Raw genomic sequence first — 20,234 nt, 5'->3', positions numbered from 1 at the left:
CCTGTACGTTGGGGTTTACCCCGGTAGACGAGAGGGTAGCCTCCCTCCGCCTTCGGGTGGGGGGACGGGTTCTAACTGTTGTTTGTGCTTATGCACCGAACAGCAGTTCAGAATACCCACCCTTTTTGGAGTCCTTGGAGGGTGTGCTAGAGAGCGCCCCCTCTGGGGACTCCCTCGTTCTACTGGGGGACTTCAACGCTCACGTGGGCAATGACAGTGAGACCTGGAGGGGCGTGATTGGGAGGAACGGCCCCCCCGATCAGAACCCGAGTGGTGTTCTGTTATTGGACTTCTGTGCTCGTCACGGTTTGTCTATAACGAACACCATGTTCAAACATAGGGGTGTCCATATGTGCACTTGGCACCAGGACACCCTAGGCCGCAGTTCGATGATCGACTTCGTAATCGTGTCATCGGACTTGCGGCCGCATGTTTTGGACACTCGGGTGAAGAGAGGGGCGGAGCTGTCAACCGATCACCACCTGGTGGTGTGTTGGCTCCGATGGCGGGGGAAGATGCTGGCCAGACCTGGCAGGCCCAAACGTATTGTGAGGGTCTGCTGGGAACGTCTGGCAGAATCCCCTGTCAGAAAGAGTTTCAACACCCACCTCCGGCAGAACTTCTCCCTTGTCCCGGGGGAGGTGGGGGACATTGAGTCCGAGTGGGCCATGTTCCGCACCTCCATTGTTGAGGCGGCCGATCAGAGCTGTGGCCGTAAGGTGGTTGGTGCCTGTCGTGGCGGCAATCCCCGAACCCGCTGGTGGACACCAGCGGTAAGGGATGCCGTCAAGCTGAAGAAGGAGGCCTATCGGGCCTTTTTGGCCTGTGGGACTCCGGAGGCAGCTGACAGGTACCGGCTGGCCAAGCGGACTGCGGCCTCGGCGGTTGCCGAGGCAAAAACTCGGACATGGGAGGAGTTCGGTGAGGCCATGGAAAACGACTTCCGGATGGCTTCGAGGAAATTCTGGTCCACCATCCGGCGTCTGAGGAGGGGAAAGCAGTGCACTATTAAAGTGCTTGTGACACGAAAAAGCATGTTTATTTCATAATACACGCGGTATTTTATGCTCCTGAATGATATGGACCGCTTGGATGTGTGTGGAAGCGATCGCTATATTTATTTAGTTTTTTGAATCCCGCGCCAGGAAAATGAGTGACTTCCGGCTTCGGTCTTGCATTGAGGAGGAGGGCGCTGTGACGTGTACGGTAGAAGACGTCCTCTTCATGCTACAGTGTACTGTTGTGTATGAGGACGAAGGATTCAGCTGATTTTGCGGATTAATACTTTTATTTTTTGCATCACGCCAGCCAAACGGCTGCAGAAAAATCATTCTGTATGCGGGAGAGGCGTATGCGCCTTTTTGGAGTTTCAAAAGGTTCCCATTCACCGTGGATATTTACTGTGGGACCATTGGACTTACAAGGAAGTGAGTAAACATCTTGTTTTGTATTATGTCAAATACGAATACAGTGATTACAAAGTAAACACTATAAAATTCCTTTAAATAAAGGACTACTTACGTTTGATCATTGATAGGCATGTAAAAAGCTATCCTCACGCTCATTAGCAGTTAGCTGTTAGCACGTTAGCTACACAACAATTCCAGCCACCCTCCTCCAGGGAACGAACTGTAAATTGCTCTCCGCCGGGCGGTTTGCCGATCCGCAAAGAAACTCGACAACCGGGTCGTCATGTCAAATAATCCAGGCTAGTTATGTGTGATTTTCCACTTCGAAGACTTTGAAACATCCCTCGGTTCGGGTTAGCATGTCGGCTAGCTGTCACTCCTTCTGGTCTGTTTACATTCTCCGAAGCCGGGGAAGGGAAATGACATATGTCCGATTTAGGTGTCATAAAATATCGTTCGGCAGGTGTGACAGTAAAGGTAAAGTCGACTGTTTTGACCATTATGGAGTAATTTTGCCATGTCGTCTTGAATAAATGGATTTTTATTATTTTATATTCCATTTAGCACAAGTTATTTGTCATGACCATGCCATTTATTTAGCAATTGGGGAAAGTACTTGGGTAAAAAGAATACCCTGTAAAAATATTGAAGTAAAGAGACAGAAACAATGACATTTTGCCCCTCTCTTCGTCGCGTTTTCCTCATTGTGAATAGTTCCCCCTCGACGGGCTGACTGGTCCTTCTCAATCCATTTATATAGCTATTGGGGAAAAATACTTGGATAAAAAGAATATCCTGTAAAAATATTGAAGTAAAGAGACAGAAACAATGACATTTTGCCGCTCTCTTCGTCGCGTTTTCCTCATTGTGAATAGTTCCCCCTCGACGGGCTGACTGGTCCTTCTCAAGCCATTTATATAGCTATTGGGGAAAATACTTGGATAAAAAGAATATCCTGTAAAAATATTGGGAGTAGAGAGACTGAAACAATGACATTTTGCAGCTCTCTTCGTCTCGTTTTCCTCGTTCTGAACAATTCCCCCTCAATGGGCTGAATAGTAAAACCGATGAGCCTAGTCTACCGCTGACGTCATCCACCTGTTGGGGACGCTAAAGCCCTATAATTGTAGGCGTGGCTAACCGGCAGATTAAAAGACTAATTTCTCGTCATCTGCGCTTTGCTAAATTGTTGTATATAGTCAAATCGTCTCAAAATATGATTCTAATTCACATAATAATGCCATGTAAGACTTTTTTTCTGGTGTCGTATGCTCTTTAACACTGTGTATAGTGAAGATGGTGTACTGCTGACCTCGACTCGGGACGTCGTGAGTCGGTGGAGAGAATACTTCGAAGCCCTCCTCAATTCCACCGACACGCCTTCCTTTGAGGAAGCAGAGTCTGGGGACTCTGAGGTGGGCTCTTCGATCTCTGGGGTTGAAGTCACTGAGGCGGTTGGTAAGCTCCTCGGTGGCAAGGCCCCGGGGGTGGATGAGATCCGCCCGGAGTTCCTAAAGGCTCTGGACGTTGTAGGGCTGTCATGGCTGACACGCCTCTACAACATCGCGTGGACATCGGGGACAGTGCCTCTGGATTGGCAGACCGGGGTGGTGGTCCCCCTTTTTAAAAAGGGGGACCGGAGGGTGTGTTCCAATTATAGAGGAATCACACTCCTCAGCCTCCCTGGTAAAGTCTATTCAGGGGTGCTGGAGAGGATGGTCCGTCGGGAAGTCGAATCTCGGATTCAGGAGGAGCAGTGTGGTTTTCGTCCCGGCCGTGGAACAGTGGACCAGCTCTACACCCTCAGCAGGGTCCTCGAGGGTGCATGGGAGTTCGCCCAACCAGTCTACATGTGTTTTGTGGATTTGGAGAAGGCGTTCGACCGTGCGCCTAGGGGAATCCTGTGGAGGATGCTCCGGGAGTACGGGGTACCGAGCCCCTTGGTAAAGGCTGTTCGGTCCCTGTACGACCGGTGTCAGAGTCTGGTCCGCATTGCCGGCAGTAAGTCGAATTCGTTCCCAGTGAGGGTTGGACTCCGCCAAGGCTGCCCTTTGTCACCGATTTTGTTCATAACTTTTATGGACAGAATTTCTAGGCGCAGCCGAAGCGTTGAGGGGGTCCGGTTTGGTGACCTCAGCATTGAATCTCTGCTTTTTGCAGATGATTTAGTGCTGTTGGCTTCATCAAGCCGTGACCTCCAACTCTCACTGGAGCGGTTCGCAGCTGAGTGTGAAGCGGTTGGGATGAAGATCAGCACCTCCAAATCCGAGACCATGGTCCTCAGTCGGAAAAGGGTGGAGTGCCCTCTCCGGGTCGGGGATGAGATCCTGCCCCAAGTGGAGGAGTTCAAGTATCTTGGGGTCTTGTTCACGAGTGACGGTAGGAGGGAGCGGGAGATCGACAGGCGAATCGGTGCGGCGTCTGCAGTAATGCGGACGCTGCACCGGTCCGTAGTGGTGAAGAAGGAGCTGAGCCGAAAGGCAAAGCTCTCGATTTACCAGTCGATCTACGTTCCTACCCTCACCTATGGTCACGAGCTTTGGGTCGTGACCGAAAGAACAAGATCCCGGATACAAGCGGCCGAAATGAGTTTCCTCCGCAGGGTGTCCGGGCTCTCCCTTAGAGATAGGGTGAGAAGCTCGGTCATCCGGGAGGGACTCGGCGTCGAGCCGCTACTCCTCCGCGTAGAGAGGAGCCAGCTGAGGTGGCTCGGGCATCTGGTTCGGATGCCTCCCGGACGCCTCCCTGGAGAGGTGTTCCGGGCATGTCCCACCGGCGGGAGGCCTCGGGGACGACCCAGGACACGCTGGAGAGACTATGTCTCTCGGCTGGCCTGGGAACGCCTTGGGATCCCGCCGGAGGAGCTGGTTGAAGTGGCTGGGGAGAGGGAAGTCTGGGCTTCCCTGTTAAAGCTGCTGCCCCCGCGACCCGACCCCGGAACAAGCGGAAGATAATGGATGGATGGATGGATAATTTTGTTGTAAAAATAGCGTATTAAAATTATGATTAATAATGAAAAAATATCATTTTGTCAAGGTGTCCACATATGTGGACATCACATTTTGGGTCATGTAGGCAGGCCAAACATGTATACCAAATGTACAGTGGGGCAAATAAGTATTTAGTCAACCACCAATTGTGCAAGTTCTCCGTCTTGAAAAGAATAGAGAGGCATGTAATTGTCAACATGGGTAAACCTCAACCATGAGAGACAGAATGTGGGAAAAAAACAGAAAATCACATTGTTTGATTTTTAAAGAATTTTTTTCTAAATTAGAAGGAAAATAATTATTTGGTCACCTTCAAACAAGCAATATTTTGGGCTGTCAAAGAGGTCTAACTTCTTCTAACGAGGTCTAACGAGGCTCCACTCGTTACCTGTATTAATCATGGCACCTGTTATAACTCATTATCGGTATAAAAGACACCTGTCCACAACCTCAGTCAGTCACACTCCAAACTATGGCCAAGACCAAAGAGCTGTCGAAGAACACCAGAGTCAAAATTGTAGACATGCACCAGGCTGGGAAGACTGAATCTGCAAAAGGTAAAACGCTTGGTGTAAAGAAATCAACTGTGGGAGCAATTATTAGAAAATGGAAGACATACAAGAGCACTGATAATCTGCTTCGATCTGGGGCTCCATGCAAGATCTCACCCCGTGGCGTCAAAATGCAAACAAGAACAGTGAGCAAAAATCCCAGAACCACAGAACCTAGTGAATGACCTACAGAGAGCTGGGACCACAGTAACAAAGGCTACTATCAGTAACACAATGCGCCGCCAGGGACTCAAATTCTGCACTGCCAGACGTGCCCCCCTCCTGAAGAAAGTACACGTCCAGGCCCGTCTGCGGTTCGCTAGAGAGCATTTGGATGATCCAGAAGAGAACTGGGAGAATGTGTGATGGTCAGATGAAACCAAAATAGAACTTTTTGGTAGAAACACAGGTTCTCGTGTTTGGAGGAGAAAGAATACTGAATTGCATCCGAAGAACACCATACCCACTGTGAAGCATGTGGGTGGAAACATCATGCTTTGGGGCTCTTTTTCTGCAAAGGGACCAGGACGACTGATCTGTGTAAAGGAAAGAATGAATGGGGCCGTGTATCGAGAGATTTTGAGTGAAAATCTCCTTCCATCAGCAAGGGCATTGAAGATGAGACGTGGCTGGGTCTTTCAACATGATAATGATCCCAAACACACAGCCAGGGCAACAAAGGAGTGGCTTCGTAAGAAGCATTTCAAGGTCCTGGAGTGGCCTAGCCAGTCTCCAGATCTCAACCCCATAGAAAATCTGTGGAGGGAGTTGAAAGTCCGTGTTGCCCAACGACAGCCCCAATACATCACTGCTCTAGAAGAGATCTGCATGGAGGAATGGGCCAAAATACCAGCAAGAGTGTGTGAAAAGCTTGTAAAGAGTTACAGAAAACGTTTGGCCTCCGTTATTGCCAACAAAGGGTACATAGCAAAGTATTGAGATTAACTTTTGGTATTGACATAATACTTATTTTCCACCATGATTTGCAAATAAATTCTTTAAAAATCAAACAATGTGATTTTCTGTTTTTTTTTTCCACATTCTGTCTCTCATGGTTGAGGTTTACCCATGTTGACAATTACAGGCCTCTCTAATATTTTCAAGGGGGAGAACTTGCACAATTAGTGGTTGACTAAATACTTATTTGCCCCACTGTATTTGAAAAAGAACAACTAATGATGAGTCGTTTTCCTCACAAATATAGGTAATTGTGGTCACTTACATAATATTATGAGAATTAATTAATTAATCCTGAGCGTCTCTAGGCTTCAATACAATACAATACAGTACAATGTGATTTCACACAATCTGGAAGGTTATTTAAGGGAAGTAATGATCACTTCAGTTTTAAGACAGCAAGCTGAGAGCTGATGTTTCTTTAAATTCATTTTTTGCTGACGTTGCCATATTTTCAAAGGCTATATGCAAATGATTGTTCTTCCAACAGTTCCGCTTACGACGTGAAGAGCGGTTTGAAATTGGCTGTGAAGAAGCTCTCCCGACCCTTTCAGTCAATCATCCACGCCAAGCGCACATACAGGGAGCTACGCTTGTTGAAGCACATGAAGCATGAAAATGTGAGTCTGCTGCTTCCCTTTCTCCTGTTCTATGTGTGTCATTTAAGGCCGGGTGATTCATTGATTTTGTAAATTGAGTCAATTTATTCTGTGAAAGTTCATGCATTTTTAATACGGAAGAAAAAAATGATTGAACCAGAAAAAAATCGCTCATCAAAAGAACGTGTTTAGAATATTGTCCCATTACCATTTACATTTTTCATCAAAACTTGATTTTAGCCCTGCTTCCCTCTCTGTTTATGTTGTGTTGTTGATTTCATGCATCTGTTTGCAGGTGATCGGCCTCTTGGATGTGTTTAGCCCCGCCACGTCTCTAAAGGAGTTCACAGATGTGTAAGTTAAAAAAAACAAGTTATACACAAATCACCTGTGTTCGTCTGAGGTTTCTTTGTCTGTTCGTGCCACCTCATCAGCATTTGAACATAAATATGACAGGTCTGGTATAATTTCGTAGGAATATCCCAAGGACCAGTCATAATATATTGCTAACGCCTTTATAGCTCCTTTAAAAATGTTTTGTTGCTGACTGTTCTGTTTTGAACTCAAGCCCTAAAGCATGACTAAGGTAGGGTTCATTTATTAAATATAATAAACCATATTTCCCAAATTCCTATTGTGGCTGTCGGCAAACTATTTTGTAGAAAAACATTTTCACTTGAGGCAAATTCAAATACCAAATACTAGGGCTGTAGCTATCGATTATTGATTAGGCTAGGTTCATACTACAGGTCTTAATGCACAAATCAGATTTTTTGTCATACCTGTTTTTTTGGCGTGCCCGTTCAGACTGCCTTTGTCCATTGAGACCATTCAAGTATTACGCAGGCGCACTAATTCGCAGTCCGCTACGCTCTGAGCAAGACGACGCGCATGCGCAGAAGCATCAAAACAAATGACCACACATGCTGGCTGTCATCCGTCATTCCAGGGATATCATATTTTGCTTTTTAAAAAGAGGACACAAATAACAGACATAAATAATCCCAGTTTAGGTTTATATTCAATGTATATGGATCGATAGCATGCATGCACTGTCCGTGCATGTCACACACATATACGGGCAGTTTGCCCCGACTCTCGGCCGTGTAAGCAATGTTGAAATATTGCTTATATGGAGCAGACAGAAAACCGATCATTCTCAGGCTTATCCTCAACCCATTTTAAATTTTTTTTATGACTGTTGTCAAGTCCGACCCTTCCTAAAAAGCCGTGTTCAAGGCAAGCTAGGCGCTAATAACGCCTAGCTGCACCGCTACCGTAGCATCTCTCTCGCTTTTTGATGACGTAATTACTGCATGAATTCCAATTTGAGAGACTGGACAGTACAGACCGCCGCGACAGTCTGGAAAAATGTCGCCCAGATCGGATTTGAACCACATACGAAAGTGACCCAGATCGGATTTGAAATGGTCCAGTTCTATGCGACTTGTCACGTTCAGACCGTCAAGTTAATGCCTCACTCGAGTTGGAAAAACACGAAAAAATCGGATTCGTCCATTAAGACCTGTAGTATGAACGTAGCCTTAGTTTGAATAATCGAGGAATTGGAGCCTAGTTCGGGCCTAAAAAATCCAGCCCGACCCGACACGGCCCGCTGGTATTGAGGCCCGACCCGGCCTGAGCTCGATCACTTAACTAGATTTGCAGGCCCGAGCCCGAAAAACCCGATTTTTTTATTTATTTATTTTTTTTTTTTTTGAGTGACGCGGAAAAAACGCAGCAGCAGCAATTTATTTTCATTTCTTCGAGTTGGCAGAAAAAAACGCAAGTTTTCTTAATGTTTAAATAATCTACATATTTTTCTGAGAATTATCAAATCATTCACACAACGAAATAACGCTGGGAAAGTTTGTTAAACATATTTCTGAGTGTGTGGGATATTGTTCTCACATGGACGCGCCTCTCTGACAAGGAAATGAAAAAGCGGCCGGCGCCACGGCGTTCGTGCACACGCACAAGCAAAAGCGCAATACAGAGAGCCTGCTCTCCATTTTTTTTTTTTTTTTTTTGGAGTGACGCGGAAAAAAACGCAGCAGCAGCAATTTATTTTCATTTCTTCGAGTTGGCAGAAAAAAACGCAAGTTTTCTTAATGTTTAAATAATCTACATATTTTTTTGAGAATTATCAAAGCATTCACACAACGAAATAACGCTGGGAAAGTTTGTTAAACATATTTCTGAGTGTGTGGAATATTGTTCTCACATGGACGCGCCTCTCTGACAAGGAAATGAAAAAGCGGCCGGCGCCACGGCGTTCGTGCACACGCACAAGCAGAAGCGCAATACAGAGAGCCTGCTCTCCAATTTTTTTTTTTTTTTTTTTAAATAATTTATTAGTCCGGCATGGCGGCCTGACCCGAACTGACCCGAACGTGAATGCTTAAAATGTGGGCCCGACCCGACCCGAATGTCGGGTCGGGTCGGGTCGGGTTCGGGTTCGGGCACAAAATCTAACCTCTACGAGGAATCGGATTATGAACATTTTATGCACTGCAGAATAAATTTTAGGATATGTGAAACAAGTGTTTATGCTTGCAATATTTATTTTGGCTTGCTAAAATTACACTTTCAAAAGAGCATTAAATGCGAATACAAAATAAAATTCCTGAGTGTTTCTTCAAACTATGCAGAATTGCACTTTTCATTTCAAAAGAGCAATAAATGCATTTAAAAATAAAATACCTGAGTTTAGCCTCAAACGATATATATATTAAAAAACACAAGATTCCAAGCGCAACAAAAGAACAATTAGCTAACTTGCAAATCAAAAGTCCGCTGGCTTAAATGCTATAAAGGGCTAACGTTGATTACAATGATCTTAACAAAATGTTAAAAAACATATTCCCACAAAAAAACTGCTAAATATATTTCTAAACTAAATACGAATGCATAAACAAACATATTAGTTCAAACAAAAGAATACCTTTTGTTGGTCTTAACAGGGAGCAGCTGGATTCAGCCATGTTAGATGAGTTATGGCATATTCACTGTATCCGTTAGAGGTCAGTGTATCCACCCTAATCAATAAAAATGCAACACTTTCAAAACAAAGCATTACAACCTCACTCTAATTAAATGAATCCTCGGAGCAGCAAAATTTGATTCAAAGTTTTTTTCTAAAATAAAATATCAATACTAAAATATACATTTCAGTTCATACTTATAATTTCAGGTATGAAAAACGGAGAGCTTTAATTAAAAAGGGAAATGACAGCATACAGTATGTGCAACTTGAGTTCAAAGTTAGCAATTTGGCATGTGACATAATGAGACAATGGCTCTACAATAAGGACCTGATACTAGCAGAACAGGAAGAAGATCAATATTCTTTATACTACTGGTTTTAAAAGCGTTCATACCATAAGTGAAGACACTTTGAGAGGAAATAAGCATGTGACTTAACCAAAATCCCCCTCTATTTAGTTCCATGACCCATTTTACTCTTTAAGTCCTGTCGAACCACATTTGCTGCATTCCTCACCCACGTGACTGAAAATGTAACATATTACACTACTACACTGGCCGTATTTTTCATACACCTAGCTTAAAGTCTGCACATACAACTATACATAGCTTTTAAACTGTGATTGTTTTACTCTATTATGCTGCTATCTTAAAAAAAGACTCCACAATCAAATGATTGGGACAATCGGAGCATTGCACATTCTCTCTAAACATTCAAAATGAAACACAGGCTAGTCACAGAAGTTGTGTGTCCTCCACAAGCTTTAAAAATAGCCCTCAGAATCAGAATACTGTGGTGAGGCTTTTCAGTGTCAGCTACGAGAAGCATTCTATCGGAGGAGGCTTCTATTTATGTGGTAGTTTTGTGTTATGTGGTTTAACTTTGCTGAGAGTTGCACTATTAATAACTTTATGTAGTAATGGCATGTAGAGGTATCCCGACTAGTCCACGTTGTCGACGTCATCGATGACGCAAATGCATCGACGGGCACAACATACAGTTGACAGGTAATGACTGGTTTGAAAAAAAAAATTTACATGCGGATAAAGTTTAGAATGGCGGACACTCGCCATGCAAGCGGTGAAAGCGGCATAAAGCCAAAAAAGCGGACCAGAATGGCCAGAACCTGGAATTAATTCAAGGAAAATATGGAGGGTGCCGCTGTGTGTCTCTTTGCCAAGCTGAGCTCGCATACCACGGTAGCATGTCGGCTATGAACGAACACTTGAAGCGCCGTCACGCAGGTGTAATTTTGGAAGACGAGAAGAAACAACAAGCTAGCAGATCATAAGTCCACACAACTTTTTTAACGATTTCTTAAAATTGGAGTTGCCCTTATGTGCGTCGTATCAACATGCGTCATTTTTCCCTCCACGTACTTCACGTTTTTAATCTACTCTGCTGCTGCTCCCGAAAGCTGTAGATCTGGACATCTCAGTGTACGGCATGCAGATTGTATTTACTAGGATCATGGAAGCTCCCACTTGGGGAAAAAAACAACAACATAAACATAAACAACCTAAAATATATATTCCGTATTTTTCGGACTATAAGTCGCACCTGAGTATAAGTTGCACCAGCCATAAAATGCCCAACGAAGAGGAAAAAAACATATATAAGTCGCACCGGAGTATAAGTTGCATTTTGGGGGGAAATTTACTTGATAAAATCCAACACATAGAACAGATATGTCATCTTGAAAGGCAATTTAAAATAAAAATACAATAGAGAACAACATGCTGAATAAGTCTACAGTATGATAGTGTTACATGATGCATGAACAACGAAATGCGATTGTACTGTCCTCACCTGGACGCTATGGCTAGGTCCTCAATTCAATTCCATTCCTTTATTGCCATTGCAAGCCAAGCAAACAACGAAATTGGAAAGCTCCTCTGTGGGACCATAAAACACAAGACAGTAAAATAACACACAACTTAAACATACTACTGAATAAAAGACAAAGAATAAATTATTGTGCAAAAGTCGCTACATAGCAGCATCATGAACAATTAGTGCTGTTCAGTGTTGAGAACGCGGATGGCCCTGGGAAAAAAACTGTCTCTGAGTCTAGTTGTACGTGATCTCATCGCCCTGTATCTCCTGCGAGACTGCAGCAGCAGTATCCTGGCTATACAGCGAGCTAAACTCCCAAATGACGATGCTGGACGTCCGTATAATTTGCTGACTGTATTTTGGCCGTCGATATGACAATATCATTTGAAGAGTGAAACTAAAAATAATAATACAAATCAATTTCGTCCTCGATACCAAACAGGTTCGTGTCAATGTAAATAAATAATAATTAGCTGCTATTATAGCAATGACAAAAACGGTTAGCATGCATTCGCTAGCATTAGCACATCGTTCAAACAACTACGGTACACAACTGGCTCTAAGTGTCCGATCGCGGGTGGAAAACAGACAACAACAACAGAAAAGATGATACACATATGCATTGCCTCTGTAGAGATATTTTACAAGCATAAACAATGAACGTAGGTTCGCAACCGTGTTTTTCTGTCTCTCGCTAACTCACCCACTCGCTCAGAGCTGCGTAGCTGTCCGTCTTCTTCTGACGTCTGAGCGTTTCACGTAAACAAGTGCGAGTACACCCCCACTTGGGCATGAAAGCGCCACAAACTAAACGCATGCATTTCAATATAAAAAAGTCAATAATACAATTGAACACAGATTGCCAAAGGCAGAACGTGAATTTGGCCGGTATGTTAATGTAACATAGCTATTAAAAGTTATTCAGCTAACTATAGCATAAAGAACATGCTACCAAGTTTACCAAACCATCAGTTTCACTCCAAAACACCAAAATAACATGTGAAATGATATAATAATGTGTAAATAATTTCACACATAATTCGCTCCTGAGTATAAGTCGCACCCACAGCCAAACTATAAAAAAAAAAATGCGACTTATAGTCCGAAAAATACGGTACATAATATAATAAAAATATATTTGGAAACACAGCGCTGGCCTGCTTACTATAATCCATGACTGCACTAATGTTAATTACTTTATATTATAAAGTATTATTGTGTATATACATATAGGAGTATTCTCCAAAAAAAAATACTATATATTTAATTTTTGTTACTATGACAATGTGTGCCTTTGATTCTAAATAATTGTGGTAATATTTCAGTGTGCCTTCTGCTTTATCTATTTTAAGGGTTAAAACAAACAAAAGATGAACAGTTTTTTTCCCTCCCCCAAAAATGCGGAATGCACACCAGAAAGAGCACCTGAACTCACACAAAGTATTCTGAAATTGATTGTCCGGGACATGAGGCCGATTGCAATTCATTTTAACATTTAGAACAATATAGAGATACGACAAAAAGAGTAAGAATTGTTTTGACTCCTGTTAAAAAGGTGAAGTCAAAGTGTTTCTGTTTACTTTTTTTTTTTTTTGTTGCACTAGTTAATGCCAGCAGCATTTGACCTCATTGTTTGTGATTTATTATTGATATTTGTTTATTATTTATACATTAATAAATAATTAAATAAATAATCTTTATAAAAAAACATTATTAAATTAGTTTAAAAAAGGTTTTAAAAAATTATTAGATTAGTCGACTTAACGTAAGAATAGTCGGCTCACTAATCGGGAGAAAATTAGTCGTTTGGGACAGCCCTCGTGGCATGTTAATATTATATTTACATACCTCATTCATGGCCGTTGATAAGTGTACTTGCCAGCGACTTTTACCTACAGCTAAGAGGGTCTAGCCCTGCTTCACTGTTGATTTTAAGATTTGGAACAATTTTGATGCTTTACATCTGCTATCAGGTAGTGATGTTTTCGATATGAAATCAGCTCTGTGAGTCCTGGGAGAAATAGCAATGTTTTAAGTAAAGCAACCCATGTTTTGCAGCTGATTGCTGGAGAACAGAAAAGGGGAGATTTTGTTTTTTTCTTCCTGGTTAAAAAAGATATTCTTTTCTTCCATTTGGTAAATTTGGTGTGTGTGAACTATATAAGCACTGATCGCAAATTTAAGTGGTCTTTAAAGACTCAAAATTCTTTAAGAGAAGATATTACATATTTCATGTATCCTCCTGTAATCTATTATATCTACATATTCAAGCACAATGTTGATATTGTATATTTGATTTTGAATCATTACTGATGGGATCGGATTTTTAATTAAAAAATATTTTTTAAGGGCTAATAATAACAAAATGATAAAAAAAAAAAAAATACAATGACATTGCCAAAAGAAACAAATATATATGTTTTATACACTGCAACACGCCCGGAAAAGCAGAAGAGGAAGTTCTGTAAACAGAACAGTACTGTAAAACGTTTGGCACTTTTGTTTATTTAAAAAAAAAAAAAAAATGTATTTCAGTATTGGCAGATTCTTAAAATCGGTTGACTTAGACTCGGGTGCAAAAAAATGCAATCGGAGCATCCTTAGTTTGAATTATTTTATGTGTCTGTGTTGTTTCATAACGTGAAAAACAGTGGCTAGTGCAGTTTGGGATCTTTTAGCCATGCATTTAGTAAATCTGTCATTAATCGACAGGTACCTTGTCACTCACTTAATGGGCGCGGACCTCAACAATATCGTGAAATGTCAGAAGCTGACAGATGACCACGTGCAGTTCCTCATATACCAGATCCTCAGAGGATTAAAGGTGAGTTACAGTATCTCAAAACTTTTATAGCTTTGTGCATGTTTAAACAAATGGCAGCAAATTATGTAAATTGAAGCCATGCTGCACATTAATACATTCTTTCTTCTACGTTTCTTCTCAGTACATCCACTCAGCAGACATCATTCACAGAGTAAGTACAATGGTGTTTATGTCTCTTTTTTACTAAGTTTATAAGTACGCCGAGGTTAATAGAGCTGTTCTCTTGGAGCTGAAGATGAAACCTTGACTGTTCTTTTCTGGAGTAGAAAAAAGCCTTGATATATGACATGGCAAGCAATTTATTTCTTTAAAATCTGATTTATGATGAACAAGTTTTGCGGCAAAATCACCTTAACAAATATACTTGACATAATCAGTGATGTCTGGTACTCACACTGTTCTTGCTTTAACTAATAGCTGGTGTCAGTCACTGGCATGTGATTAGTGACCAAGATACAGTGTCAATAAATAACATTTGTGGCCCCACACAAAAGAATCCATGTTTGCATTTTCTTAATGTCAGGATCTGAAACCCAGCAACCTGGCAGTAAATGAGGATTGTGAACTGAAGGTGAGTCAGCCTACTGTGATAACCTAAAGCAAAAGATGTTTTTATGGTTGTTGAGCGAACCCCTTAATTGCCCGTCAGATTTTGGATTTTGGCTTGGCGCGGCACACCAACGACGAGATGACTGGCTACGTGGCCACCCGCTGGTACCGTGCTCCAGAGATCATGTTGAACTGGATGCATTACAACATGACAGGTAGTGTAACATTGAAACCTTTGGTATAAAATATCAACCTAGCAATACATCTGGTTAAACCTGTTGCGATATGCAATTAGTCAATTAATCGCACGGTAAATAAAATGAGGGCGGTGATCTTCTCGGCTGCAATTTATCGCCTTGTGCGTGCGTGGATACATTTCTGCGTGCGTGTGTTTGTTTGCAGTCGACACACGTGCATGTTGTTTGCATATGAGACACTAGTTCCTTTCACAGATGTTTATTGGTCATCAACATGCCGTAGATTTAAAGTTCAGATATACGAAATAAGGAAACATCTATATTAAACATTGTAAAACGTTAGCCTTGCTACATTGAGGCTAATGGAAAAAAAGACAATGTACTGCGCACTTTAACCTGCTATAAAACATTGGCAGTCTTCTCCAAAATGCAAACTTGCTGTTAAAAGGTGACACTTCAAACATGAAAACCGCGGGTTTGCAGCATTTGCAAACAATGTGGGGGGAAAAAATCTACGTACCGTATTTTTCGGACTACAAATCGCACCTGAGTATAAGTCACACCAGCCATAAAATTCCCAACGAAGAGAAAAAAAAACATATACAAGTCGCACCGGAGTATAAGTCGCATTTTGGGGGGAAATTTACTTGATAAAATCCAACACATAGAACAGACATGTCATCTTGAAAGGCAATTTAAAATAAAAATACAATAGAGAACAACATGCTGAATAAGTGTACAGTGCATGGACAACGAAATGCGAATATACTGTCCTCACCAGGACGCTAAGGCTCGGTCCTGGCTATTCAGCGGGCTAAACTCCCAAATGACGATGCTGGACGTCCGTATAATTTGCTGAATCAATTTCGTCCTCGATACCAAACAGGTTCGCATCGACGTGAATAAATGATAATTAGGTGCTTTTACAGCAATGACATGACACTAACAGTTAGCATGCGTTCACTAGCATTAGCGCATTGTTCAAACAACCACACAACTGGCTCTAAGTGTCCGATCGCGGATGGAAAACACACAACAACAACAGAAAAGATGATACAGGCGTTGCCTCTGTAGAGATATTTTACAAGAATAAACAATGAAATTAGGTTCGCAGCCATGTTTCTTTCTCGCTAATTCGCCCACTCACTCAGCTACGTAGCTTCTTCTAGCGTCTTCTTCTGGCGTGTGAGCGCTCTTCTTCACGTAAGCAAGTGCAAGTGCGCCCCCACGTGGGTGTGAAAGCGCCACAAACTAAAAGCATGCATTTCAATATAAAAAAGTCAATAATATAATTGAACACACATTGCCAAAGGCAGAACGCGAATGTGGCCATAGGTATTAAGTTATTCGGATAACTATAGCATTAAGAACATGCTAACAAGTTTACCAAACCATCAATGTCACTCCAAAACACCAAAATAAAATGTGAAATGATATCATAATGTGTTAAGAATTTCACACATACAGTAAGTTGCTCCTGAGTATAAGTCGCACCCCCAGCCAAACTATGAAAAAAAACTGCGTCTTATAGTCCGAAAAATACGGTAATACTGACACCATGTGCATGACTAAAAGAGAAATGCACTTTTTTCCCTCTGAGTGTAAAGTTAGCGGCTTAGCGAACTTGCTTCCGGTGAACACTTCAAAATAAAAGCACGCCATGTTCAACATGTAAAATGATCCCACATAAAGAATAGCTGTTAAGAGGAAACCCATTATGAAAAATTTGATTGGCATAGAATAATTTGGCTTCAAATTTGCTAACATGACTTTGCAGGACAAGATGACAGTCATTATGGATCAAATACTTTTAATCGGCTCTAATTTGCAGACAACAAAAATGGCATTGGTTTGCTCATCTTTCCCATATTCTGCACTTAGCTAGCTTTCAAATGACTCGTTATGCATTTTGTTTTATTTTTAATTTGGTTTGTGTTTTATTTAAGAATAACAAAATTATTGCATTTGAATGGGCGATTTATTAGGATGTATTCACCATCATCATCACCGATACGCTCAAATTGTGTGAAGTTGAACAGTTTTGACCAATTTTAAGTTTCCCTGTTTGTTCTGTCAACATAAACATATGAAAGAATTACATCATACTGAGCAAAATATTAGTAACTGTGATTTCATTATGTTGCAATATCAGTAGAGCAATAATAAAATTTTGACCCACTTTTCTCAATGACAACTTCTTATATACGTGTTTGTGTTGCAGTGGATATTTGGTCAGTGGGCTGCATCATGGCCGAACTTCTCACAGGAAGAACTTTGTTCCCAGGAACAGATCGTATCCTTCACAGGAGAATGCCCCTTTAGGTGGTGATGCTTTGTGATTGTGTCCGTTGTTAGTTTTGTAAAAGGTCGTTTTTGTGCTGGAACTCCTCCCAGGTTCCTCTATCTGTACTCTGAAGCTTTTCCCTCCACATTTGATGCAGCCTGAGGTGTTGATGAGTGTTTGACGCTTATAGTGGCTATTTTTCCTCACTTCCCTTCACACCACATGCTCGCCACTTCAATGTTTTACTATCTCACTTCATTAAGTTGACAACATGTGGTCTCAACTGGTAGAATGGAAAGGATTTTGTGAATATATGGTAGGTAACCATTTGCAAATATACACACACATATATATATATATATATATATATTTTTTTTTTTCCTTTTTAATTTTTATAAAGGGGGTGGGGGTTGTATTCGCACACTTAACCTTTATTTTAAATGTGTGAGCGGTAGCAGTCCACTAGTTGAGAACATCTACAAATGGTGCATGCTCCATTGCTTGGACACCATGCTATCTTAGATCAGCACAGTCACTGTTGCTAACTCCTAGCCTGAAAGCTTTCAGACTAATGGCTAAGCTCGAAAGACACCACAGGAGTCCTCCTTCGCCCTTCCTTTTTTACTCATTGCCTTTGTACTTCTTCACCTTCTCGTCCTCACTTTCTACCTCCATTTCCACCCCTCTTGGACTCCCTCCACCTCCTCCCCATTGATAAACATGTTCTCACCTTCCATTTTTCTCTTCACGAACCTGCCCTCCCTCTTCTACTTTCCCTCTTCTTACTCTTATCTGCATCCAGTTATACGCCTATTTTCTTTCCTTCTTATACTGTATTTCTCTTCCTTGACTTTCTCTACTGTTCCTTTTCCTTGCTTTACCCAGTTTAATCCATAGTCCTCCTTCGCCTTTCCTGGAGTTCTCTCACCCTCTACTCTTCCTCCTCCACTGCTGCTACCCTTTTCTCCTTTTTGGTCGTTTCCCAATACCAAAATAAAGCAAGTTCGAACTTGTGAATTCCCTGGTCGGCACTTGGGAAATTCAGTGGAAAGAATGAACATCTGAAGACAGGAGGACGGTGAATGTTTCTAAATACCATGTACGGCAAATTCAAACTTGTTAATTAAAAAAAAAAAAAACATTTAAAAATGCAAACTGCATTCTTGGATCGATCTCTCCAAATGCTACACAAGTCCTTTGAATTAAAACAGTACTTGATCTGACACTGATTCTGACTAGACATGTGCCGATTACCGGTTTCAAGGTAAACCGTGGTATGAAAACGTCAAGGTTTCAAAACCGCAAACATTTTCCGTCATACCGTCCCTAAGGTATTAGCTATTTTTATGTCCCAAAAATGTATGGAGAAATCCCTTGCTTGCAGCTGCAAGGCTCAACCCTCCCCCACTGGTTGTTGCTCAGTGTCAGTGAGTCTGCTGTGCTACACGATGGCTGGAGGAGGTGAAACTCCTGCACTTTTTCCCGCATCGAAGAAAACGAAATTACTGGTATAGGAATACATCGGCTACAGAAAAGTTACAGACTGCCGCAGTTTAGAGGAGGAGGGCTAACCGACATGTAAAACATGTTTGCGGAGGGTGTCTGCCGAGGAGGCAATACCTCCAGTATGATTTCGCTTTTATACAAAATGAATGTTAAGAAACACTGTCGTGAACGTTTCCCACCAGCTACGAGTTAACTGCAGCGTGTTTAGTGTGTCTAACTGTGGTAAAACAACAGGTTTTTTTTTTTTTTCTCTCTGGCCAATGTCTGTGTTGAGAAAGAGAGTGTGTATTATGTAAACATGTTATGAGTCATACACACGTGCTTTATGTGGAAAATAATTCCGTTATTTTTATTCTGATGGTTATAATGTTGAGCTGTGGCTGTGGGTTTATACTCACCAAAAGGACTTCCTTTATTTTAATTTTATTTAGATTTTTTTTTTTACCTTAACATTATACTTATGTTCCAATTTGCTAATACATTTTGAAAAATATATAGTGAAGATGGTGTACTGCTGACCTCGACTCGGGACGTCGTGAGCCGGTAGGGAGAATACTTCGAGGCCCTCCTCAATTCCACCGACACGCCTTCGAGGAAGCAGAGTCTGGGGACTCCGTGGTGGGCTCTTCGATCTCTGGGGTTGAAGTCACTGAGGCGGTTGGAAAGCTCCTCGGTGGCAAGGCCCCGGGGGTAGATGAGATCCGCACGGAGTTCCTGAAGGCTCTGGATGTTGTAGGGGTGTCGTGGCTGACACGTCTCTACAACATCGCGTGGACATCGGGGACAGTGCCTCTGGATTGGCAGACCGGGGTGGTGGTCCCCCTTTTTAAGAAGGGGGACTGGAGGGTGTGTTCCAATTATAGAGGGATCACACTCCTCAGCCTCCCTGGTAAAGTCTATTCAGGGGTGCTGGAGAGGAGAGTCCGCCGAGAAGTCGAATCTCGGATTCAGGAGGAGCAGTGTGGTTTTCGTCCCGGCCGTGGAACAGTGGACCAGCTCTACACCCTCGGCAGGGTCCTCGAGGGTGCATGGGAGTTCGCCCGATCAGTCTACATGTGTTTTGTGGATCTGGAGAAGGCGTTCGACCGTGTGCCTCGGGGAGTCCTGTGGGGGGTGCTCCGGGAGTACGGGGTAAGGGCTGTTCGGTCCCTGTACGACCGGTGTCAGAGTTTGGTCCGCATTGCCGTCAGTAAGTCGAATTCGTTCCCAGTGAGGGTTGGACTCCGCCAAGGCTGCCCTTTGTCACCGATTTTGTTCATAATTTTTATGGACAGAATTTCTAGGCGCAGCCGAAGCGTTGAGGGGGTCCGGTTCTGGTGACCTCAGCATTGAATCTCTGCTTTTTGCAGATGATTTAGTGCTGTTGGCTTCATCAAGCCGTGACCTCCAACTCTCACTGGAGCGGTTCGCAGCTGAGTGTGAAGCGGTTGGGATGAAGATCAGCACCTCCAAATCCGAGACCATGGTCCTCAGTCGGAAAAGGGTGGAGTGCCCTCTCCGGGTCGGGGATGAGATCCTGCCCCAAGTGGAGGAGTTCAAGTATCTT

At 42.5% G+C, this 20,234-nt stretch overlaps 1 protein-coding gene across 2 annotated transcripts in view; it reads left to right on the top strand.

Annotated features, from left to right (window-relative positions):
- The window catches only part of mapk14a (mitogen-activated protein kinase 14a), a 28,166-nt gene that overhangs the window by 1,468 nt on the left and 6,464 nt on the right, over positions 1–20,234 (top strand). For both annotated transcript variants that reach the window (XM_057820492.1, XM_057820503.1), the window contains exons 2-8: positions 6,398–6,527; positions 6,802–6,860; positions 14,041–14,152; positions 14,274–14,303; positions 14,676–14,723; positions 14,802–14,916; positions 17,120–17,191. In XM_057820492.1, coding sequence (XP_057676475.1) covers positions 6,398–6,527; positions 6,802–6,860; positions 14,041–14,152; positions 14,274–14,303; positions 14,676–14,723; positions 14,802–14,916; positions 17,120–17,191 — 566 coding nt within the window. The remainder of the gene's footprint in view (positions 1–6,397; positions 6,528–6,801; positions 6,861–14,040; positions 14,153–14,273; positions 14,304–14,675; positions 14,724–14,801; positions 14,917–17,119; positions 17,192–20,234) is intronic.

Source organism: Corythoichthys intestinalis, chromosome 2 (assembly GCF_030265065.1).
Source record: "Corythoichthys intestinalis isolate RoL2023-P3 chromosome 2, ASM3026506v1, whole genome shotgun sequence".
Lineage (NCBI taxonomy): Eukaryota > Metazoa > Chordata > Actinopteri > Syngnathiformes > Syngnathidae > Corythoichthys > Corythoichthys intestinalis.
The sequence above is the reverse complement of the archived record's forward strand: the minus strand, read 5'-3'. Positions and strand labels throughout refer to the sequence as shown.